Genomic DNA, 20603 nt, shown 5'->3' with positions numbered 1-20603 from the left:
TACTACTAAATTTGCAAAAGATGATTTTCAAAACTTCCTCCACATTTGTCAGTCAACACCAGTGTTCTACTCTTAGCAAGAAATCTCTTTTTCCATTAGTTGACTAATTAATTATCAGTATGGATCCATGAATTTCTCTTTTCCCCTAATGGTTTACAAATCATTACCATACTTAAATTATTTTGGTTATAAATTGCCCCAGAGTTGAAGGGCTCCCCTTCGAGTTGGCTCAGTGACATGCAGCTATCCTTTTGAGTGAAGGGTGAAACACTTCCTACTTTCTAACATAATGAAATGTTGTAGGCTCATCTTTTGCCCACTTTGTCCCAGCCACACAGTCAGCAGTTTCTCCAAGGGTCCCTGATTCCTTTCAGTGATCAAGAGCTGGATGCAAAGTACGAAGAGTTGTACTTTGCTCCTGTGGGATCTGTGCATTTTAGCCTTTCAATGCACAGAGGAAGGAAATACTTTTATACACACATATGAATAAACATAAGTACATCCATGTATTTATGAAGTCATGAGTTGATATATACTTCAGATCCAAAACATTCCTAGAGTACTGTTTCTTGCTTCCCTCATATCACATTTGCATTTTCCCTCAGATGGTAGAGAATCTGCTTGTAATGCAGGAAACACGAGTTCGATCCCTGGGTTGGGAAGATCCCCTGGAGAAGGGGAATGGCTTTCCCACTCCAGTATTCTTGCCTGGAGAATTCCCTGGACAGAGAAGCTTGGCAAGCTACAGTCAGTCCTTGGGGTTGCAAAGAGCCAGACACGACTGAGTGACTTAACACTTTTCTATAGTGAGAACATGACTCCTCACACTTTGTTTAATCCTTGAATGCATCTGAAATAGTCTTAGAATGTTTTATAATATCATTATAATAAAATAATGAGGATTATTTTTCAAATCCACCTGATAACCTGCCTCAGCCCTGCCCAGTTACTTGGGTTGGTTTTATTTTCCCTTTTCCTTTGGTTATACTACTCATTTGAAATAAAGTTAGATTTGTTTCAGTTCGCTTTCACTTTTAGGTGTTCTTCCTATTTGGGATGTTTTTAAACTAAGTATTTTGAACGGCCAAGAAAAGCCTAATTATTTGCATTTTACCTGGAAAGGAGGGACTTCGATTTATGGGAAATCTTTTAAGTACCAAGAACTTTCACATAAGTCATCTCATTTAGTCTTCATCATAATCTGAAAGAGGGAATCACTTAATGGATGAAAAAACCTAAGTCCGGGAATGTTAAGAAACTTCCCCAAGGTTGCATAGCAAATTAGGTATAGTAAACATAATACCTTTTGAGCTTCTGCTGTGTTTCAGATATTGGGCTAACTTTTTGCAAAATAATTTTTTATTGAAGTATAGTTGATTTGCAATGTTGTGTTAGCTTCAAGTGTACAACCAAGTGAATCAGTTATGCATATACCCACTCTTTTATAGATTCTTTTCCCATATAGGTCTTTAGAGTATTGAGTAGAGCTCACTGTGCTATACTATAGGTCCTTATTATATATTTTATATGTAGTAGTATGTATATGTCAATCCCAGTCTCAATTTATCCCTTCCCCCTGGTAACCATAAGTTTGTTTTCTACATGTCTGACTCTGTTTCTGTTTTGTGAGTAAGTTCATTCGTACCTTTTTTTTTTAATAAGATTCCACATACAGTCAATATGGGGCTTCGCGTGTGGCACTAGTGGAAAAGAACCTGCCTGCTAGTGCAGGAGATGTGAGAGACGTGGGTTTGGTCCCTGGGTTGGGAAGATCCCCTGGAGGGAGGGCATGGTAACCCACTCCAGTATTTTTGCCCGGAGAATCCCATGGACAGAGGAGGCTGGCGGGCTACAGTCCATAGGATCTCACAGAGTTGGACACGACTGAAAGTGACTTAGCACGCAAGCACATAAGCAGTATATAATATTTGTCTTTCTCTGGCTTACTTCAGTCAGTATGATGATCTCTAGATCCATCCATGTTGCTGCAGCTGGCATTATTTCATTCTTTTTTGTGGCTGAGTAATATTCCATTGTATATATGTACCATATCATCTTTATCCACTCTGTTGATGGTCATTTAGGTTGCTTCCATGTATGACTGCTGTAAGTAGTGCTGCAATGAACATTGTGCTGCATATATCCTTTTTTTTTTTTAATTTTATTTTATTTTTAAACTTTACAATATTGTATTAGTTTTGCCAAATATCGAAATGAATCTGCCACAGGTATACCTGTGTTCCCCATCCTGAACCCTCCTCCCTCCTCCCTCCCCATACCCTCCCTCTGGGTCGTCCCAGTGCACCGGCCCCAAGCATCCAGTATTGTGCATCGAATATGCACTGGCGACTCGTTTCATACATGATATTATACATGTTTCAATGTCATTCTCCCAAATCTCCCCACCCTCTCCCTCTCCCTCAGAGTCCATAAGACTGATCTATACATCAGAGGGTATATGCCCAGTAGTGGGATTGCTGGGTCATATGGTAGTTCTATTTTTAGTTTTTTAAGGAACCACCATACTGTTCTCCATAATGGTTGTACCAATTTACATTCCCACTAACACTGTAGGAGGGTTCCCTTTTCTCGACACTCTCTCCAGCATTTATTGTTCGTAGATTTTTTGTTTTTGATGATGGCCATTCTTACTGGTGTGAGGTGATATTGTAGTTTTTGTATCTTTCTAATAATTAGTGATGTTGAGCATCTTTTCATGTGTTTGTTGACCATCTTTACGTCTTTGGAGAAATGTCTGTTTAATTCTCCCCATTTGTGGATTGGGATGTTTGGTTTTTTGATATTGAGCTGCGTGAGCTGTTTGTATATTTTGGAGATTAATCCCTCGTCAGGACTTGTACTAATTTTTGCCCTTCTAATAATAAGAAAACCCATTACTCTGTTGATTACCAACAATGAATATTTATTAATATTTTTATAAAAAATTGATAGTTAATGACTTACACATTATACAAAGTTCAATAAGTGTAATTACGGTAAGTCTTCTCCCTTTCATAACCAGCTGCCTAGTGTACCTTCCTAGAGTCATTTACTAGGATTTGCTTCGTAAGTATCCTTCCAGACATTGTGTACCTGGCTTTTTTTAAAAAAAAAAAAAACCTGTAGTAGTTTGACAGGTTAAAGTAACTATCTTGCTGTTTTGATCTTTAATTATTAGTGAAAGTGAACGTGTTCCACATATTTATTGATTATTTGTATTTCTTGTATGAAGTGCCTGTTCATCCCCTTTGCCCATTTAAAATTTAGAATCACCTCTTTCTGATTTTGAGAGTTCTTTGTATACAGTACAAAGATGCAAATTTTTGTCATTTTATAGTTTTCCCTTAGTTTTGTGAATTTTATTTTACTTTTTAGTGGATATATTCAGTTTTCACATGGGAATATTTATAACCTTTAGTTTATTTACTAATTTACAGCTTCGTTTTTATGTTTGGGCTTCCCTGGTGGCTCAGTCGGTAAAGTGTCTGCCTGCAATTCGGGAGACCCGGGTTCGATCCCTGGGTTGGGAAGATCCCCTGGAGAAGGAAATGGCAATCCACTCCAGTACTCTTGCCTGGAAGATTCCACGGACTGAGGAACCTGGTAGGCTACAGTCCATGGGGTTGCAAAGAGTCAGACACAACTCTGTGACTTCACTTTATGTTTAATTCCGATCTGTTCGAAATTGATTTTGAATTCTGGTCAGAGATTGTTTTATTCCACATGTTATTTGGTGTTGGAGTTATTTTCCTTTTCCCATAGTACTCGGATCTAGTTCCTGACTGCCAATCAATCCTGGGAAAGAGCTGGAAAATTGAGTAGTTTTTGCCAGATTGCCTGTCTTGGGTTGGACAGTCAACTGTACTGTGGGTGTTGGTGCCATCTAGTGTTGGAGACAGAAAAGGGTATCTGTGGAATGCTCTGTAATCCACCATATTCGGTTGGGCAAAGGAGTTTAGTGAGTTGTGCATATTTGCTTCACACTAAGAAATGACTTTGAAAATGACTTTATATATAAGAGGATTTTGAATTCAGGCACAACATACTAAATCAAGCAAATGCTTGAATAATGCTATGATAAACATTATGAAGTGACCTTGAAGATTCCCCCAAACATGTATTTAGCGAAAACTTAAAAGTTTTCAAAGATTTGTTCAAAACCTAATGATTATTTAATTCCAAATTTTAAAATGCTTTGGATCTTTTGTAATATCTATTTTGGATTATAATATAAGAAATCAACATTTATTTAGCTCTTATTGAATAGTATCACTTTCAGTTTCTTTATGGTTTGTACTATTCATTTTTAGCAGCTTATATGAAATTGTTTATAGACCTTAGAATGTTCATTATTTTTTGGTTATTTGTAGCTTGTTCATTTTCTAGAATACAGTCTTTGTTCATGTCTTAGGTTCAATTCAGTAATTAATGCTGAAGTGCTATAATTTAGTCCATAGAGGGCATTATATTACAGCGTATGGTGTTAAGCGTTATAATTTAATCCCTTTCAGTAATGGGACATATGTTGATTTTCATACTTTTGTATAGCTCAGAATAATTAAATTTTGAAGTAAGTGTAAAACTACTCTGTAACTATAACTTTTTTTATTACAAATTCCTGTTGTCCATTGCTGGAAAGTAGAAATAATTTTTTTAGTTATTAAGAATTGTATACTAGCAACTGCCAATTTAGAGAGTAGCACTTCAACCCAAATGATCCCTTCTTTCTCACCTTATTTGCCTTCATCTCTAAACATCACAAAGCAAACAAAGCAAAACAAAAACTTGAGTTTTTCTGGGGTTCAGAATTAGAGGAAGGAAAGAAATGGAAAAGGAGGACTATCTTGCAAGAGGTGGCCTGGGAGGTCTTACAGCTTAAATATTGCTGCCTACTCCAAAATACAGATTTCTGCTGTCCGAAATCCTAGATTGAACCAAGTCAAGTACCAGAAGATGTGAATAATATGAATGGTAAATACCTTTTGTCTCAAGAATTCTTTTTTCCTTCTCACATTAGTGTAGTAATCTCTGACTTGAAAACAGTGTTTGGGCGATGTTTTTGAGCGCATTATTCTAATGCTAAAGTAGTTACTGGCCTTCAGTCTTAAGGAATTCATTATTAGAAAATACTACTTTGGAAATGTTACATAGTTAGTGAATAGTTTCTGATTTCTAACTACTGCAGGAAGAGGCCAAAGATTTTTAGCTGTGATATGACGTGGTGACAGTGTTCTCAAATATCACATTATCCAAGGGTCCAGTGAGGAGAATTTAAAGTTAAATATTAACTTTTTATCTGAGAATACTAGACTCTTTAAAAATTGCTTGCTTTATTTGTGTTTGGAGTTAGAGAGGCAGAGAGGGAAAGGAACTGAGTTCTTTATTCAGGCCACTTCTGATATGATCACGGGTTTTTTGCAGCCCCAGTTTTACAGCAAGTTCTAATATATATACATATATATATAATATATATATATAAAACATATATATATAATATATATATATAAAACATATATATATGTTATACTATTTCATTGTAGCTAATCTTCTGAAGTATGTAGTTTCCTGCGTAGGCTCCATTCTTTATACTTCAGCATATAAAGCATTTAAAAATATATGTTGCCTTTCCTGCTAAAGTCAAATGATAGTGTTAGTTAAACCAGTTATGAAATGTTAGTAAAGATAAAATATTCTGTACTGGAATGAATGTCAGTTTTATAATTTTATAATAAAAATTTTAGAAATTCCTTTGATTTGTTTTTGTATTTATCAGTAAAATTTTATTTTGGTCTTATGTCACTTTCCCAAAGCAAATGATATAATTAGCATGTGAATATTTCTCCTCAAGCAAAGAGTCTATTAATAGTACCTGCAGTGGTGCCTAATAGATATTTATTGAAAGATTGAGTTGGAGCAGGTGGTGATTACGAATAAGTGTATATTTACAAGTCTCTGGATTTCTGTAATTGAAAAAGAAGAAAAAGCATTACATTAGAAATAGAATAAAAACTTTTTTCTATTTAAATAATTTATATTCAAGAAACAGTAATAATTTAACTTTTGAGATTCTCTTGTCATATCCTTATAAGGGTGCAAAATGCTGATAATTTAGGAAAAAGTAAAAAGAGAATGCATTTGCAAGACTTGAAATTTAAGCTTTTACCCTTCTGTGGATCAGTCCATTTTTATCTTTTCAGGTAATCATTAATTTTAAAGTTTTAAATGAGGCTGGAAAGCAGCAGCAGACTTCCCCTATCAAGAAAAAAAGCAAGAACCGAATGTGGTCTTCAAGTGTATTACAGATATATTCAGTGATTAACTCTGCCAGAACAACCCTCTTTTCTCTCTTTTCTCTCCTTTCTTTTGGTAGCTTGCCTCCCACCCCACCCCACCCTACAAAAGTAGCTCCATTGGGTGTGAGCAACAAGCAAAAGACTAGAACAATAAGCAGATAGAAGAAGGCGGTAGTGCCTGGGCATTCGTAGCCTAGTTACAGATTGCACTGCGTCAGACTGTTCCACACCCAGAAGGCGTCAGGTGACTTCAGTCCTGCTGCAGTTGTGCAGCAGAGGAGACTGCAGGCTTCGGTTGAGGAAACGGGTATTTCATGTCTCAGGGGGTAGATTTTCACAGTTGCAGCTTTTCTGCTGGTATGCATAATTGATAATTGCATCTGTAGGGCAGATTGTGACAAGAGATGGACGGTCAGAAGAAAAATTGGAAGGACAAGGGTATATCTGCTTTTTAATCTTTTGTTCATTTTTTATGTGACCAGTAATGTATTTCTATGAATAACCTTTGCAATTTAGATATATTTTGGATTGAAAATGGAGTCGAATAAGGGTTTAAGAGTAAAGGATTAAATCAGCTATTTCAAATGTTTTTGCATTTGGCTGTGTGTGAGAAAATGTCATGCTGTTCTGTTTCACTGGCATTCGATTTCGTCTTTGCAGTCCTGTCGTTGCTTAGGTTCTGTTCTTAAATCTTTCATGTTTTAAACAATGTCCTTTTAACAGGATTTCATTTGGTCACTTGGGTGTGATAAATCTACATAGGCATGTTTGTATTCCATAATGACATATTTTCTGCGACTCAGTGTTTTTTTTTTTTTTAAAGCTGACTTGGTGTAGTTGAAATTCTATCCAAAGATTTGTAGGTAGCAAGATTCTGTGTTTGCACTAAGCCTGTTTTCTTCTTTGGAAATATTATTGAACCTTTAAAGTTATTACCAGTTACCTTTTAATTAGATTATAATTTTGTATGTCTTAAAACATTTAAAATATATACACAGTAGTTTTAACTGTGTGTCTATATTTAAGTCAGTAACCTTTGTCCTTGTACTAACCAATCAGTGATCTTGATCCCCTTTCCTCCCCCTTGAAAGCCCAGATCCTTTCAAGTCTCAGTGGATCTGGGTTGTGTAAGAATTTAAGCTCGTGAGTGTAATGAATATTTTAAAAATATTTTATTATGTAGATGGTTAAATGTGCCATTTTAAGGAAAAAGGAAAGTGGTAGACTGTATATCTGACCTTATAATAAATTACCTTAAAAATTGTTAGAGCTGTTTTTAAGTAGTCTGATTAGACATTCCATACAAGCAATTTTTTGGCCACATTCAAGTTTTATAATTAAAAAAAGTATTTCTATAGCAGAATTGTTAGCAGGATTGGTGGTAAATGTATAGTAAAAGCAGTATATGGAGCTAATTACAATATCTTTAAAAATTTGGTCAGTAAAGTATTGTGGGGAAATGGTGAGCTTAAGATTGAGGTCATATTGAGACATTGGAAAGAGTTTATAGTTAACACTTAAAGAACAAAAAACAATAATAGTTTGATTTTTTTTTACCTTTATGGTTTCCTTACATAGGAATTTAATGAAGAGAAGGATTTTTATTCATCTTTCTGACCATTAGCATTACAAAGTGAAAGTAAATTGCTTTATTAGGTTTTGTTAAGTAAAAACATCAGTAGGGGTAACAATACAATAAATATAGACTTTAAAAATAGGTGAAAAGTCACATTACAGCCTACTCAGCAACCATTAAGGCTCTGTATTAATAATTTGAATGTTAGACCATTTAACAACGTCTTAAGTTCTTTATTTGCTGAACTAATTTAGGAATACTTTGATATTGGAGAAATTAAGATCGAGTATAATCCATATTATACCAGAGATTTATTTTGATTATTTTCAGGCACTATATATAAAATCAAATTTATTCTGAAATATCTCTGGAGAGCCTCATTTTGTATGTAAGTGGAATTGCCTGATACTTTTTTTAGTGCCTGTCTTTGGCTTTTTTGCGTGGGAAGACTAACTTTACCTATTGTTTGTATTCATTTGTTAAGTTATATTTTAGTGTTTATCAGCAGCTAATTTTAATGTTGCAGATTAGAGGTTATGACTTAAGTGGAAATCAGTGAGAAGCTGAAACTACCATGGAGTGAGTTTTTCTTCATTTTATGAAAAGTGTGACAATAGAGGAAAGAATCTAATCTAAGCTCTCTAGGTATACTAAACAAAAAAGTCTTAAGCCCATACATATATTTTTCTACTCCCTTACCACCCCTATTCGTCTAGTTGTCACATCTAATGATGGTAATATATAAGGGTATAAAGAGATGAGATATTCTGATTTCAATGTTTAAAATTTGGTTTTGGTTTTGTTTTTGCTGATTAACTAGTGTTGAAGACATTTTATCTTTCAGGCTAAGCCCCACGTAATAATTTATATTATTTTATATATTTTTCATATTGGGTTTTCTATTGTTCTTAGTGGAATACTTATAACAAATGAAATCTATGAAGTACTTGACCATTGAGGTTAATTTGAAAAGCACTGATTAAGACAGTCAAAAGATTTTTAAAGAGCCCAAAATAGAAGGAATAGATTTGGGGATTTGGGTGGGGTGGGAGAATGATTTAACCACTAAACAAGGTATAATAGAGCTTTCTGGGTAGGACAGAATGAATGTTTATAGGATAGTAGCTGCAAGATAAGATTGGTATGATTAAAGAATGTAGAAGATTTGTAAGATCTAGGTCAGGTTTCCTCAAAGTTCCCTGAAGAGAAGAATTACCTTCTTTTTTGTAAGGATTCCTGTGATCCTGTTCAGATCTAACCAAATCAGAACGTAAAAGGGAAGAGTGTGGCAATATATTAAGCATCTTGACACTAGGGTTATAACACCATTTATGTTATAATCAGACACATTTAGAAAACCCCAATCTATGTTTTCAGGTTTCTTTCTGTGGTTTTTCTTAGTGTGTGATTTTGGCCAGAGTAAGAAACGTAACTTTATTTTTGTCTTCATTTTCCTCTTTTGCATGATTTTTGGTGTACCAGTGTTGATGTTCTCTGGTTTTATGAAAAGATACTCTGGGTCAGATTGCAGAAGACACTGGAGTCTTCGGATTTTATCATAAAAGGAGTGAAGAGCTTTTGGAAGCTTTAAAGACTGTTTTGGGGTGCTATATAAGATAAATTGGAGAAGGACTTAGAGGCAGAAGGGGATGACTGTATTTGTGCCCACATTTAAAGCAAATACTGCCTAGATTTGGCCTGAAATAAGAATGAAAAGGGGGTGACAGGTTTGAGAAACTTAGAGAAGAGTACTTGACATTTGACATAGATTTGTGGGAATGGGGTGAGTAAGGGAGGGACTTGGAGGACAACATGAAATTTCAGAGTGAAAGTTTGGCAATGCTCGTGCTTTAGTGTCAGTAGAAATAGAGCTAAAGTAGGTAGAAATGATGCCAAGTTCTGTTTTGGAAACTTACTGAAGCTTAGTGAAATGACAGGCTTAATGATGAATGACTAATTGAGAATTGAATGTAAAGTGAGACAGATGAATACTGTGAGGACATTAGCATAAAAAGAACAGAAGATTAAGTAAGGAAAGCCTAAAACCTATTGAAATAGTGGGGATGTGCAGACCAGGAAGGATCAGGAAGTTAGAGTCCGAGCAGGATGGTAGTGCCTGTTCCCTGATTTTAAGGAAGGAGAGATTTTTCAAGAGAAAATAGAATGGGTGGTTAAAACACTACAGAGAAGTCATTTAATGTGAAGATGGAGGAATGACTGTGGACCCCGTTGAATTTTAGAAATGTGCAACACTACCCATTATTACCAGTGCTTTTGGGATTTGGCAGTTAACATGCTGTAAGTGAACCTTGAGAGAAGTTTGTGTAGAATGGGGACAGAAGTTTTCTAGCATTTAAACCTAGTTTGATTGTAAGGCAAGACAAATTGACTTAGGACCATTTCTGGAGTTTAGGGCTCTCTTTACTGTTGCTAAGTTGCTTTCAGTTTCTTTCAAAGCGTAAGGTTACTGAGTATGTGGATATAGGCATATGCTTATACTGACATTTAGGTAGAGAGAAGAAGGAATCTTGCTGCTTGAAACATGCCTTACGTAACCCCTTACTTAAACCCACCCCCCAAAAAAAATCCTTAGAAGGGAACTTGGGTGTTAATCAATTGAGAGACCTATTGATAAGAGGAAGCCTCCCTGCTTTTCAGTTCTAAACTTAGTTGAAACCCAATGTCGAGTCATTCATTAGCGATTTTTTCTAGTTTTTACTGCTTTAGTATTGTTACACTCTGTGTGTGTGTGTGTGTGTGTATATGTTGTAGAGAATTTAGAAGGTCTGTGGAAGAAGGAAGCTATCACTTCACAGAGTGGTTTTGGTGTGTATTTTTAACAGTGGGTGTATGTGTTTGGGGGTTATGTATGGTACAATTTGTTCTGTAATCATTTTTCTCCCACTAAATGGGGAAATACTTTGATTTAAAAACATTCTACATTGTTTTAATGGATGTAGTATTCTAAGTATGCCCTGTTAATCCCATATAGTTAAATATTCAAGTTATTCCTAAAGTTTTCGCAAGTATGAGCAGTGCTAGAACAAATATCAGTTCAGTTCAGTTCAGTCGCTCAGTCGTGTCTGACTCTTTGCTACCCCATGGACTGCAGCACGCCAGGCTTCCCTGTCCATCACCAACTCCAGAGCTTACTCAAACTCATGTTCATTGAGTCGGTGATACCATCCAACCATCTCATCCTCTGTGGTCGTCTTCTCCTCCAGCCTTCAATCTTTTCCAGCATCATGGTCTTTTCAAATGAGTCAGTTCTTCACATCAGGTGACCAAAGTATTGGAGGTAAATTATTGTTCTTATTCATAATTATTTCCAAATTGCTGGATTATAGTATTTATACTTTTGATTCATGTTGCAAAACTACCCTCCAGAAAGATGCAAATTATTTTGAGCAATGTATAGAAGTACCTGTCCTGAAACCCTGGCTAAAATTAAATACTCCATATGCTTTTTTGATGGTTTTAACTCTTTTCTAAGATAGCTATTTTTGTCTGTTTTAAGTAAATTACTTGATGAGAACCAGTTTAAGTTGAAAAAGAGTAAATTTGCAATTTTTTCCTCCTTTATATGGTTTAATTATCTTGAGTGGATAAGTAGTGGGAGCAATGGAAGTATCTTCTCTGTTTTCTATGTTTACCCAAATCTGGGTTCTCCTCATTCCTCACCAGAACTTCTAACTGGCTTTTCTATTAAATCCTATGTATCAAGCCAAACACTTCCTAAAGTATGGCTCTGATTATAGCACTTAAGGGATTTTCCTTTACTTTGCAAATTAAGTTCATACTTCTGCCCTGGACTTTTGAAAGGCATTCATAGTCTAGTCCTAGCCTCTGTAATGCCATCTCCCTTATTCTGCCTCCAGCCACACTAAAGGACTCATTCCCTCAACATGCCTATTCTTTGCATTTGCTTGTTTTTCTCTGTCTAAAATCCAATCCAAGTTTTAGGCCCAGTCCTTCCTGAGGTATTCACCTCTCAAGTGGAGATAATCCAGTGTTCCTCAGAACTCCCAATCTCTTGGGTTTCATTCTGTGCCTTCTGTTACAGTTTTACGTATATAGTGGTAAAGAACCTGCTTGCCAATGCAGGTTAGGCGTAAGAGATGCCGGTTCGATCCCTGGGTTGGGAAGATCCCCCAGAGAAGGGAATGGCAATCCACTCCGGTATCCTCGCCTGGAGAATCCCATGGACAGAGGAGCCTGGCAGGCTACAGTCCTTAGGGTCTCAACAGAGTCGGACACAAATAAAACAGCTTAGCACAGCACACGCACGCGCACACACACACACACACACACACACAGGTATATGTATAAAATATTGGCTTTTTTTTTCCCCTAGTCTGTAAATTACTTGAAAGCAGAAGAAATAGTGGTGGCCTCATTACTGGGTCTTCTCACTGACTGTGCATAGCTTTGCAACAGAGTGAGAGGATGAGAACTTTGATATTCAGCCAGGTTTACTCCTGTCCTTGAACCATATATATCCATTCTGTGTGTGTGTGTGTGTGTGTGTGCGCGCACGTGCGCGCTCAGTCATTCAGTTGTGTCCGACTCTTGGCAACCCCATAGACTGTAGCCCATCAGTTTCCTCTGTCCATGGGATTCTGCAGGCAAGAATACTGGAATGGGTTGCCATGCCGTTTTCCAGGGGATCTTCCTGACCCAGGGATCAAACCTGCATCGCTTGCGTTGGCAGGATTCTTTACCACTGCCACCTGGGACGCCCATACATCCATTCTTGGGAATTTTAAAAAATGTATTTTCAAATGGGAGAAATAAAAGAGAGTCTCCCTACCTTACCCCTTCTTAAAGGAGCAGTTAAGTAACTTAAGCAACTTTTGTGAATCCAGGATTTTTATATTTTACCCATAGATAAGACATCTTAAGAGTCATTTATCCTATTCTAACTAGTCATGTTTTACAGGTCAGAAAAACAGGAAAACTAAAGGGATTGAATTATTTGTTCAGCACTACATAGCTAGTGGCATAGGGTCATCATCAAGGATAATGCTTATTTATGTTACTAGATGTGTGTTTCTGTGTATATAATGTATAAATGATATCTACTTCAGTCTGCTTCATTGTCCTCAAATTTTTAATCCAGTCACATTTTAAGCATTATGTAAGGTATTGATAGACACTAAAATACTGTTGCATCTGTGCTGCCAGTGCAGACACGGGTTTGATTCCTGGATTGAGAAGATCCTTTGGAGGAGGGCTTTACTCCAGTATTGTTGTCTAGAGAATCCCAGGAACAGAAGAACCTGGCGGGCCACAGTCCATAGGGTCACAAAGAGTTGGACACGACTGAAGCAACTAACACACATGCATACACACACATTGTATGTACTATTGGCCATTTATTCATTGAGCATTTATATTGAGTATGCAATAGATATGTAAGGTTATAGAGGTTTACCTACTAGTGAAGTTCATTCTCTTTTTAAACTAGTAATTTGCTCTGAGTTTTCCACCTATTTCAGTTTATTAAGCTTTTCAGATTTCTGGAGTAATGGAACAGTATGTTTCCCACTTATTTTTTATTAGTAGAAAATAGGACTTCTGCAGCACTTTCCTCGTTCTAAGGTTTGGTGCCTATTTCTTGTATTGTGTGGATGCCAGCACATTGCAAGTGAGAAGTTAGAATTATTTTCTGCTGTATTTTTTGGTTCTCTTGATACAGCTAGAAATGGAATGTGGGATTAAAGGAAGTGTTGAAAACAACATGAACTAATGAATTAAGTAAATTGGTTGGCTAGTTAGGGAACCTCAAAGTTCTCTTAACTCATAGAAGTTTGGATTTTCCTTAGAAGGCAGCAACAATAATAGTAGTTTTACCTTCCTGCAGTATACTGAAACATTTTCTCCTTGAGGATACTTAATATAGGAGAAACAACCACTTAAAGTAAGCTCAAATTTCATGGCAAATAACAGGCCAAAAATTTATTTAAGACTTTATCTTGAAACATAAAACTAACAGTTATGGAACTTAAAATTTAGGTTGTAATCACAGCTGTGCATAAGTTCTTAGAATAAACAGAGATGAATCAAGTTTGGGGGCTTTATGATGTATAGTTTTTACTAAGAAATTGGTTAACCCAAAATGACATGTTTTCTGGTTGAATTTTCACAGTGGATCATACATAATGTCCTTTTACAAAAAAGGTTCAAGGGTTTTCATGACTTTCCTGTTGGTTATTCTTAATCTTTTGAGGTCACATATTCTATTTTGAAGTGCCTATTGGACTATCAGTCTCTTTTGGAGCAATTCTCCAATGTTGCTTAAGACATTGATCTTACAAAATGCTACATTATTAGGAAGATGTGCAGTTTTGTGGTTGATTTATGTTGCCTCATCTATCTATATGTATTGCTATTATAGTTTTAATTTATTATTTTCAAAGAGAGGGACAATTTAGATAGGTTCTAGGAATCACAATTTGCAATTTAAACAGAACATGATTCATTCCTATTAATGAATCTGTATTACTGAAATTGCGTCTCCTCAGTTATTTAAACTAGGGTTGAAACACTATATGGAATCCTCAAGAACGATAAAGAGCAAATGAGGACTGATCAGTTCAGTTCAGTTCAGTCGTTCAGTAGTGTCCAACTCTTTGTGACACCAAGAATTGCAGCGCTCCAGGCCTCCCTGTCCATCATAAACTCCTGGAGTCTACTCAAACCCATCTCCATTGAGTCGGTGATGCCATCCAACCATCTCATCCTCTTCTTTCTGGAGTTATTTCTCCACTGATCTCCAGTAGCATATTGGGCACCTACCGACCTAGGGAGTTTATCTTTCAGTGTCCTATCTTTTTGCCTTTTCACACTGTTCGTGGGGTTCTCTAGGCAAGAATACTGAAGTGGTTTGCCATTCCCTTCTCCAGTGGAACACATTTTGTCAGACCTCTCCACCATGACCCGTCTGTCTTGGGTGGCCCCACACGGCATAGCTTAGTTTCATTGAGTTAGACAAGGCTGTGGTCCATGTCATCAGATTGGCTAGTTGTCTGTGATGGTGGTTTCAGTCTGTCTGATCCCTCTCAGCACCTACTGTCTTACTTGGGTTTCTCTTAACCTTGGACGTGGGGTATCTCTTCACGACTGTTCCAGCAAAGCGCAGCCGCTGCTCCCTACCTTGGACGTGGGGTAGCTCCCCTCGGCTGCCACCCCGACCTTGGATGTGGGGTTAGATAAATTCCTTTAAATACAAAATGTGGTATGATGGAAGGAGTGAGACATTCATGGTCAGACCTGAATTTCAGTTGGTAACCCTGCACAGTTTAATAATATTAATACTTCTAAGCCTCACTTTCTTTATGTATAAAATGCAGGTAATAGGCACTTTATAGAGGTGTTGTGATCAGTGATAATGTATACAAAATAGTTGCGCAGTTCCTTGCTCAGAATAGGGGATTACTAAATTACTACGGAAAGGGCAAATATAGAATTTATACTAATTTTATGTAAAATGTTTCTTCCTCAGATGGACAACCCACTGTTAAGTTGTCAGGAGTAAGACGGAAGATTTAGTGATGAAAGACACAAGGACCTGTCTGAAATTAATGTCTTTTAGAAACTCAGGCTACAGGATGAGGAGAGATGGCCAAGAGGGAGGCTGGTTTGCCAAGTATTTTGTTGAGATACTTTAGCAATACTAGGTACCCTTCAACATGAAACTTCCTAACTGAAACCAAGTTAGCAGTGCTTTCTTTCAAAGAAAGCTGAACTCACCTTTTAAAAAAATCAGAGCTTAGTTGAGCATTAAAGCATTGTATTTAATATTTGATTGAGCTACTTGACTTTATCTCTTCAGACATTACTTTTATTTAGTATTTAGTTCATCAAGCATTTTCACGTGTGAAATCCCACTTCATTTTCAACTAACTTGTTAGGTGGCTGTCATTTTTCCAGTTTTATACATGGGGAAACTAGGTTAAGTGATCTAACCAGGGTCATACTGATGGTAAATAGGTGGAAGAAATAGGACTCAAGCTTCTTTTACTGTCTTTGCTGAAAGGTTAAACTCCCACTCTGAACAGATCTTTTTGTGTACCTTCACCTGTCGCTTATTAGCCAAGTGAATGCTTATTGTGTGTGTGTGTGTTAGTCCCTCAGTCATGTCTGACTCTTTGCGACCCCTGGACTGTAGTCCATCAGGCTCCTCTGTCCATAGCATTCTCCAGGCAAGAGTACTGCTTATTATGTGGAGATAAAAACTTACTATGTGGTAATAAATGATTAACTCTGAATTCTAGTCATTTTTCCTGGCAATTGGGAAAATTTTATTTAAGGCTTGTGATTTCTAATAAATAACATAAGGATGTAATAGTGTGAAGACTATGATTGTGAAAAATAAACTAAAAATTTAATATCATTCTAATCATTTCAGTCGCTCAGTCCTGTCTGACTCTTTGCAACCCCATGAATCACAGCACGCCAGGCCTCCCTGTCCATCACCAACTCCCGGAGTTCACTCAAACTCACGTCTATTGAGTCAGTGATGCCATCCAGCCATCTCATCCTCTGTCGTCCCCTTCTCCTCCTGCCCCTGGTCCCTCCCAGCATCAGGGTCTTTTCCAGTGAGTCAACTCTTCACATGAGGTGGCCAAAGTACTGGAGTTTTAGCTTCAACATCAGTCCTTCCAATGAACACCCAGGACTGATCTCCTTTAGAATGGACTGGTTGGATCTCCTTGAAGTCCAAGGGACTCTCAAGAGTCTTCTCCAACACCACAGTTCAAAAGCATCAATTCTTCAGCATTCAGCTTTCTTCACAGTCCAACTCTCACATCCACACACGACGACTGGAAAAACCATAGCCTTGACTAGATGGACCTTTGTTGGCAAAGTGATGTCTCTGCTTTTGAATATGCTATCTAGGTTGGTCATAACTTTCCTTCCAAGGAGTAAGTGTCTTTTAATTTCATGGCTGCAGTCACCATCTGCAGTGATTTTGGAGCCCCCAAAATAAAGTCTGACACTGTTTCCACTGTTTCCCCATCTATTTCCCATGAAGTGATGGGACCGTGTGCCATGATCTTCATTTTCTGAATGTTGAGCTTTAAGCCAACTTTTTCACTCTCCTCTTTCACTTTCATCAAGAGGCTTTTTAGTTCCTCTTCACTTTCTGCCATAAGGGTGGTGTCATCTGCACGTCTGAGGTTATTGATATTTCTCCTGGCAATCTTGATTCCAGCTTGTGCTTCTTCCAGCCCAGCATTTCTCATGATGTACTCTGCATATAAGTTAAATAAGCAGGGTGACAATATCCAGCCTTGACGTACTCCTTTTCCTATTTGGAACCAGTCTGTTGTTCCATGTCCAATTCTAACTGTTGCTTCCTGACCTGCATACAGATTTCTCAAGAGGCAGGTCAGGTGGTCTGGTATTCCATGTCTTGAAGAATTTTCCACAGTTTATTGTGATCCACACAGTCAAAGGCTTTGGCATAGTCAGTAAAGCAGAAATAGATGTTTTTTCTGGAACTCTCTTGCTTTCTCGATGATCCAGCGGATGTTGGCAATTTGATCTGTGGTTCCTCTGCCTTTTCTAAAGCCAGCTTGAACATCTAGAAGTTCATAGTTCACATATTGCTGAAGCCTGGCTTGGAGATCATTCTAATAGTTAAACATTTATTTGTTTATATTTATTAATTTCCTTTTTAACTGCCTTTCTTCCTTTCTCATTCTTCACCTTACTTTATTAAAGAGTACTTAATATTTGCTTTTGCTTAGGAAGTAGGCATTTTTCAACTAGCTGTTGCTTGTTCTATCGGTGTTTTTAGGAACACCTAGTTAAGTGTTTTTTCCTACCCAGATAAAAGATTTAAGAATTGGAACTTGACTTCAGGCTATTCAAGGAAGAGCTTCAGTAAGAATTTGATTAGGGGCAAAATGTAATTGGATGACTCCTGCATGTCAGGCTGGCACTATTTTTAGCTATGACAGTTGACAATTTATGATTACCACATGTACGCAAACTCTTCCTACTCTTCCTTGGGCCAGAAGTTATTTCATTTGAATAAAAGACTGTAGTGTATGGGGAATTATTTTAAATTAAAATTTTGATTTGATAGTGATGCTGTACTACTCTGTGCACTGCACAAAGCACAATCAAAGATTTTTCACAGTTTTATTTGGAAAACAAAAATGGGGAAGCACTGCAGGGAATAAATCACTTTTTTCTAAATGACAAAAATTTTGTTTAAATTGATCAAAATTATTAATATTTGGTAATCCATAAGCATTCTCCACTGTTACAAAAGGAAAAAGCACTGTTAGAGATTTAATTTCAGATTTTTAAAAGGAATTTCATGGACATTTTATTTAAGAATAAAGTTTAGGTTGCCTTGCATGATTAACACTCCATTCTGCAATACAGAAGGGACTTCAGGAAGCGTGAAAGGGTAAACTTTTCCTTGTACAAGCCCTTTGTCTTAATTTTGGTTTCTCAAGAATATAGAGGCCATTAAACTCTTCCTTCATAAACAGCAGTCCTGAAGTGATTGCAGACGAATCCAAAATTAACATTTTAGAGACCTTGTAGTTCATATTTAAAGATGTCCTTTAATTTGAAAACATTAAACTCTTTAATTATTCTTAGGAATAGAAACTTGTTAATCTGGTCATTATTCAGACAGTGCAGGAAATGTTAGTGAAGCAGGTAATATAAAGATTAAAGGCATTTAGCAGTCTTTCAGGATCTAGTAAGGAGAGAAAAGCCTGTAAGACAGTATTTACTGTTTTATAAGTTATCTGAAAGCATCACTGTTTTTTACTTAAAAGTGTAGATATCTGATAGTTTAAATAAACAAATGTTAAATCCAAAGCATAGAAACATTTTTTGAACAATTAGAATTACCGCATGCTTTAAACTGGCATAAGTATGCTTTCATTCTAATCACTAATATTTACTGAAGGGTTTTTTGTTTGTTTAAATTTTTTAATTAAATATACAACATTGATTTTTAGTGTATTTCCAGAATTGTGCAGCCATCACCATTATTTAATTTCAGAACATTTTCATCCCCACCGTCAAAAAAATCTTAAACCCATCATCAGTCATTCCCAGTCTCTGCTCCCAGTTCTTGGCAACCACAAATCTGCTTTCTGCTTCTATAGAATTGCCTATTCAAGACACTTGATGTAAACAGAACCGTACAACTGTGTAACCTTTTGTGTTTGGCTTCTTTAGCTTAGCGTAATATTTTCAAGATTCATCCATGTTGTTGCATGTTATCAGTACTTCATTCCTTTTTATGGCTGAATAATATTCTGTCATATGAATATTTTGTTTATCCATTCATCAGTTCAGTTCAGTTGCTCAGTCGTGTCTGACTCTTTGCGACCCCATGAATCGCAGCACGCCAGGCCTCCCTGTCCATCCCCAACTCCCGGAGTTCACTCAGACCCACGTCTATCGAGTCAGTGATGCCATCCAGCTCATCCTCTGTCGTCCCCTTTTCCTCCTGCCCCCAATCCCCCCCAGCATCAGAGTCTTTTCCAGTGAGTCAACTCTTCTCATGAGGTGGCCATAGTACTGGCCATTCATCAGTTGACAGATATTTGGATTGTTTCCTCTTTGGGTTACTATGAGTAATGCTGCTGTGAACGTTTGTATACATAGATTTTTCTAGTCTTTTGAATGGCAATTCCTAGGAGTGGAATTGCTTTGTCATATGGTAACTCTCTGTTCAACTTTTTGAGGGATTGCCAGTTTTTCACCATTGCTGAATTTTATATTCCCATCAGCAATGTAAGAGGATTCCAGTCTTTTACTTCTTGCCAACATTTGTCATCTGCCTTTTTTATTTTAGCCAGCCTAGTGTGTCTGAAGTGATATCTGGTTGTGGTTTTGGTTTGCATTTCTCTAATGATTAATGACACCTTTACATTGCTTACTGGCCATATTCTTTGCAGAAATTTATATTCAAATCCTTTGCCAATTTTCAGCTGATTTGTCTTTCTATTGTTGAGTTGTAAGAGTTTCTTAAATATATTCTGAAGTCAAGTCTTGTATCAGATGTTTAATTTGTAAATACTTTCTCCTATTCTGTGGTTGAATATTTACTTTGATAATGTCCTCTAAAGCACAGAAGTTTTTAATTTATTGAGGTCAATTTATTACTTTTTTTAAACTGTTGCTGCTATAAGGAAACATTGCCTAATCCAAAATCATGAAGATTTATACTTATTTTTTTCTTGTAAGTTTTGTACTTTAAACTCTTCAGGTCTTTAATCCGTTTTGAGTTGTATATGGTGTAAGGTATGGGTCCAACCTCAATCTCTTTGAAGTTAAATGTCCAGTTGTCCTAGCGCCACTTGTTGAAAAAACTGTTCTTTCCCCCATTGAATGTCTTTGCATCCTTGTCAAAGATCACTTGACCATAATGTAAGGGTTTATTTCTGGACTTTTAATTTTATTCCATAATCTATCTATCTGTCCATCCTTATGCAGCTACCAAACTGATTACTGTAGCTTTGTTGGAAGCTTTGAAAAAGGAAAGCTCCAACTCTCTTGTTTTTCAAAATTATTCTGGCTATTCTGGATCTCTTGCATTTCCATAGGAATTCTATAGTTGGCTTGTCAGTTTTTTCTAAAAGGCAGCTAGGATTTTGATAGAGATTGCTCTGTAGATCAATTTGAGGCGTATTCCCATTTTTATAATAATGCCTTTTAATCTGTAATCATGGGCTGTCTTTCTATGTATTTGT

At 36.7% G+C, this 20603-nt stretch overlaps 1 protein-coding gene across 3 annotated transcripts in view; it reads left to right on the top strand.

The window, feature by feature from the left end:
- The window catches only part of RTN4 (reticulon 4), a 74603-nt gene that overhangs the window by 31642 nt on the left and 22358 nt on the right, over positions 1 to 20603 (top strand). Inside the window, exon 1 of one of the 3 annotated variants that reach the window (XM_027555307.1) lies at positions 6459 to 6731. The exons of the other annotated variants lie outside the window; for them this stretch is intronic. Within the exon in view, the coding sequence (XP_027411108.1) occupies positions 6698 to 6731 (34 nt within the window). The 5' untranslated portion in view covers positions 6459 to 6697. Of the gene's footprint in view, positions 1 to 6458; positions 6732 to 20603 lie in introns of those variants that run through there. 3 annotated transcript variants of the gene reach the window in all.

Source organism: Bos indicus x Bos taurus, chromosome 11 (assembly GCF_003369695.1).
Source record: "Bos indicus x Bos taurus breed Angus x Brahman F1 hybrid chromosome 11, Bos_hybrid_MaternalHap_v2.0, whole genome shotgun sequence".
Taxonomy (NCBI): Eukaryota; Metazoa; Chordata; class Mammalia; order Artiodactyla; family Bovidae; genus Bos; species Bos indicus x Bos taurus.
This window is presented reverse-complemented; position numbering and strand designations above follow the sequence as displayed.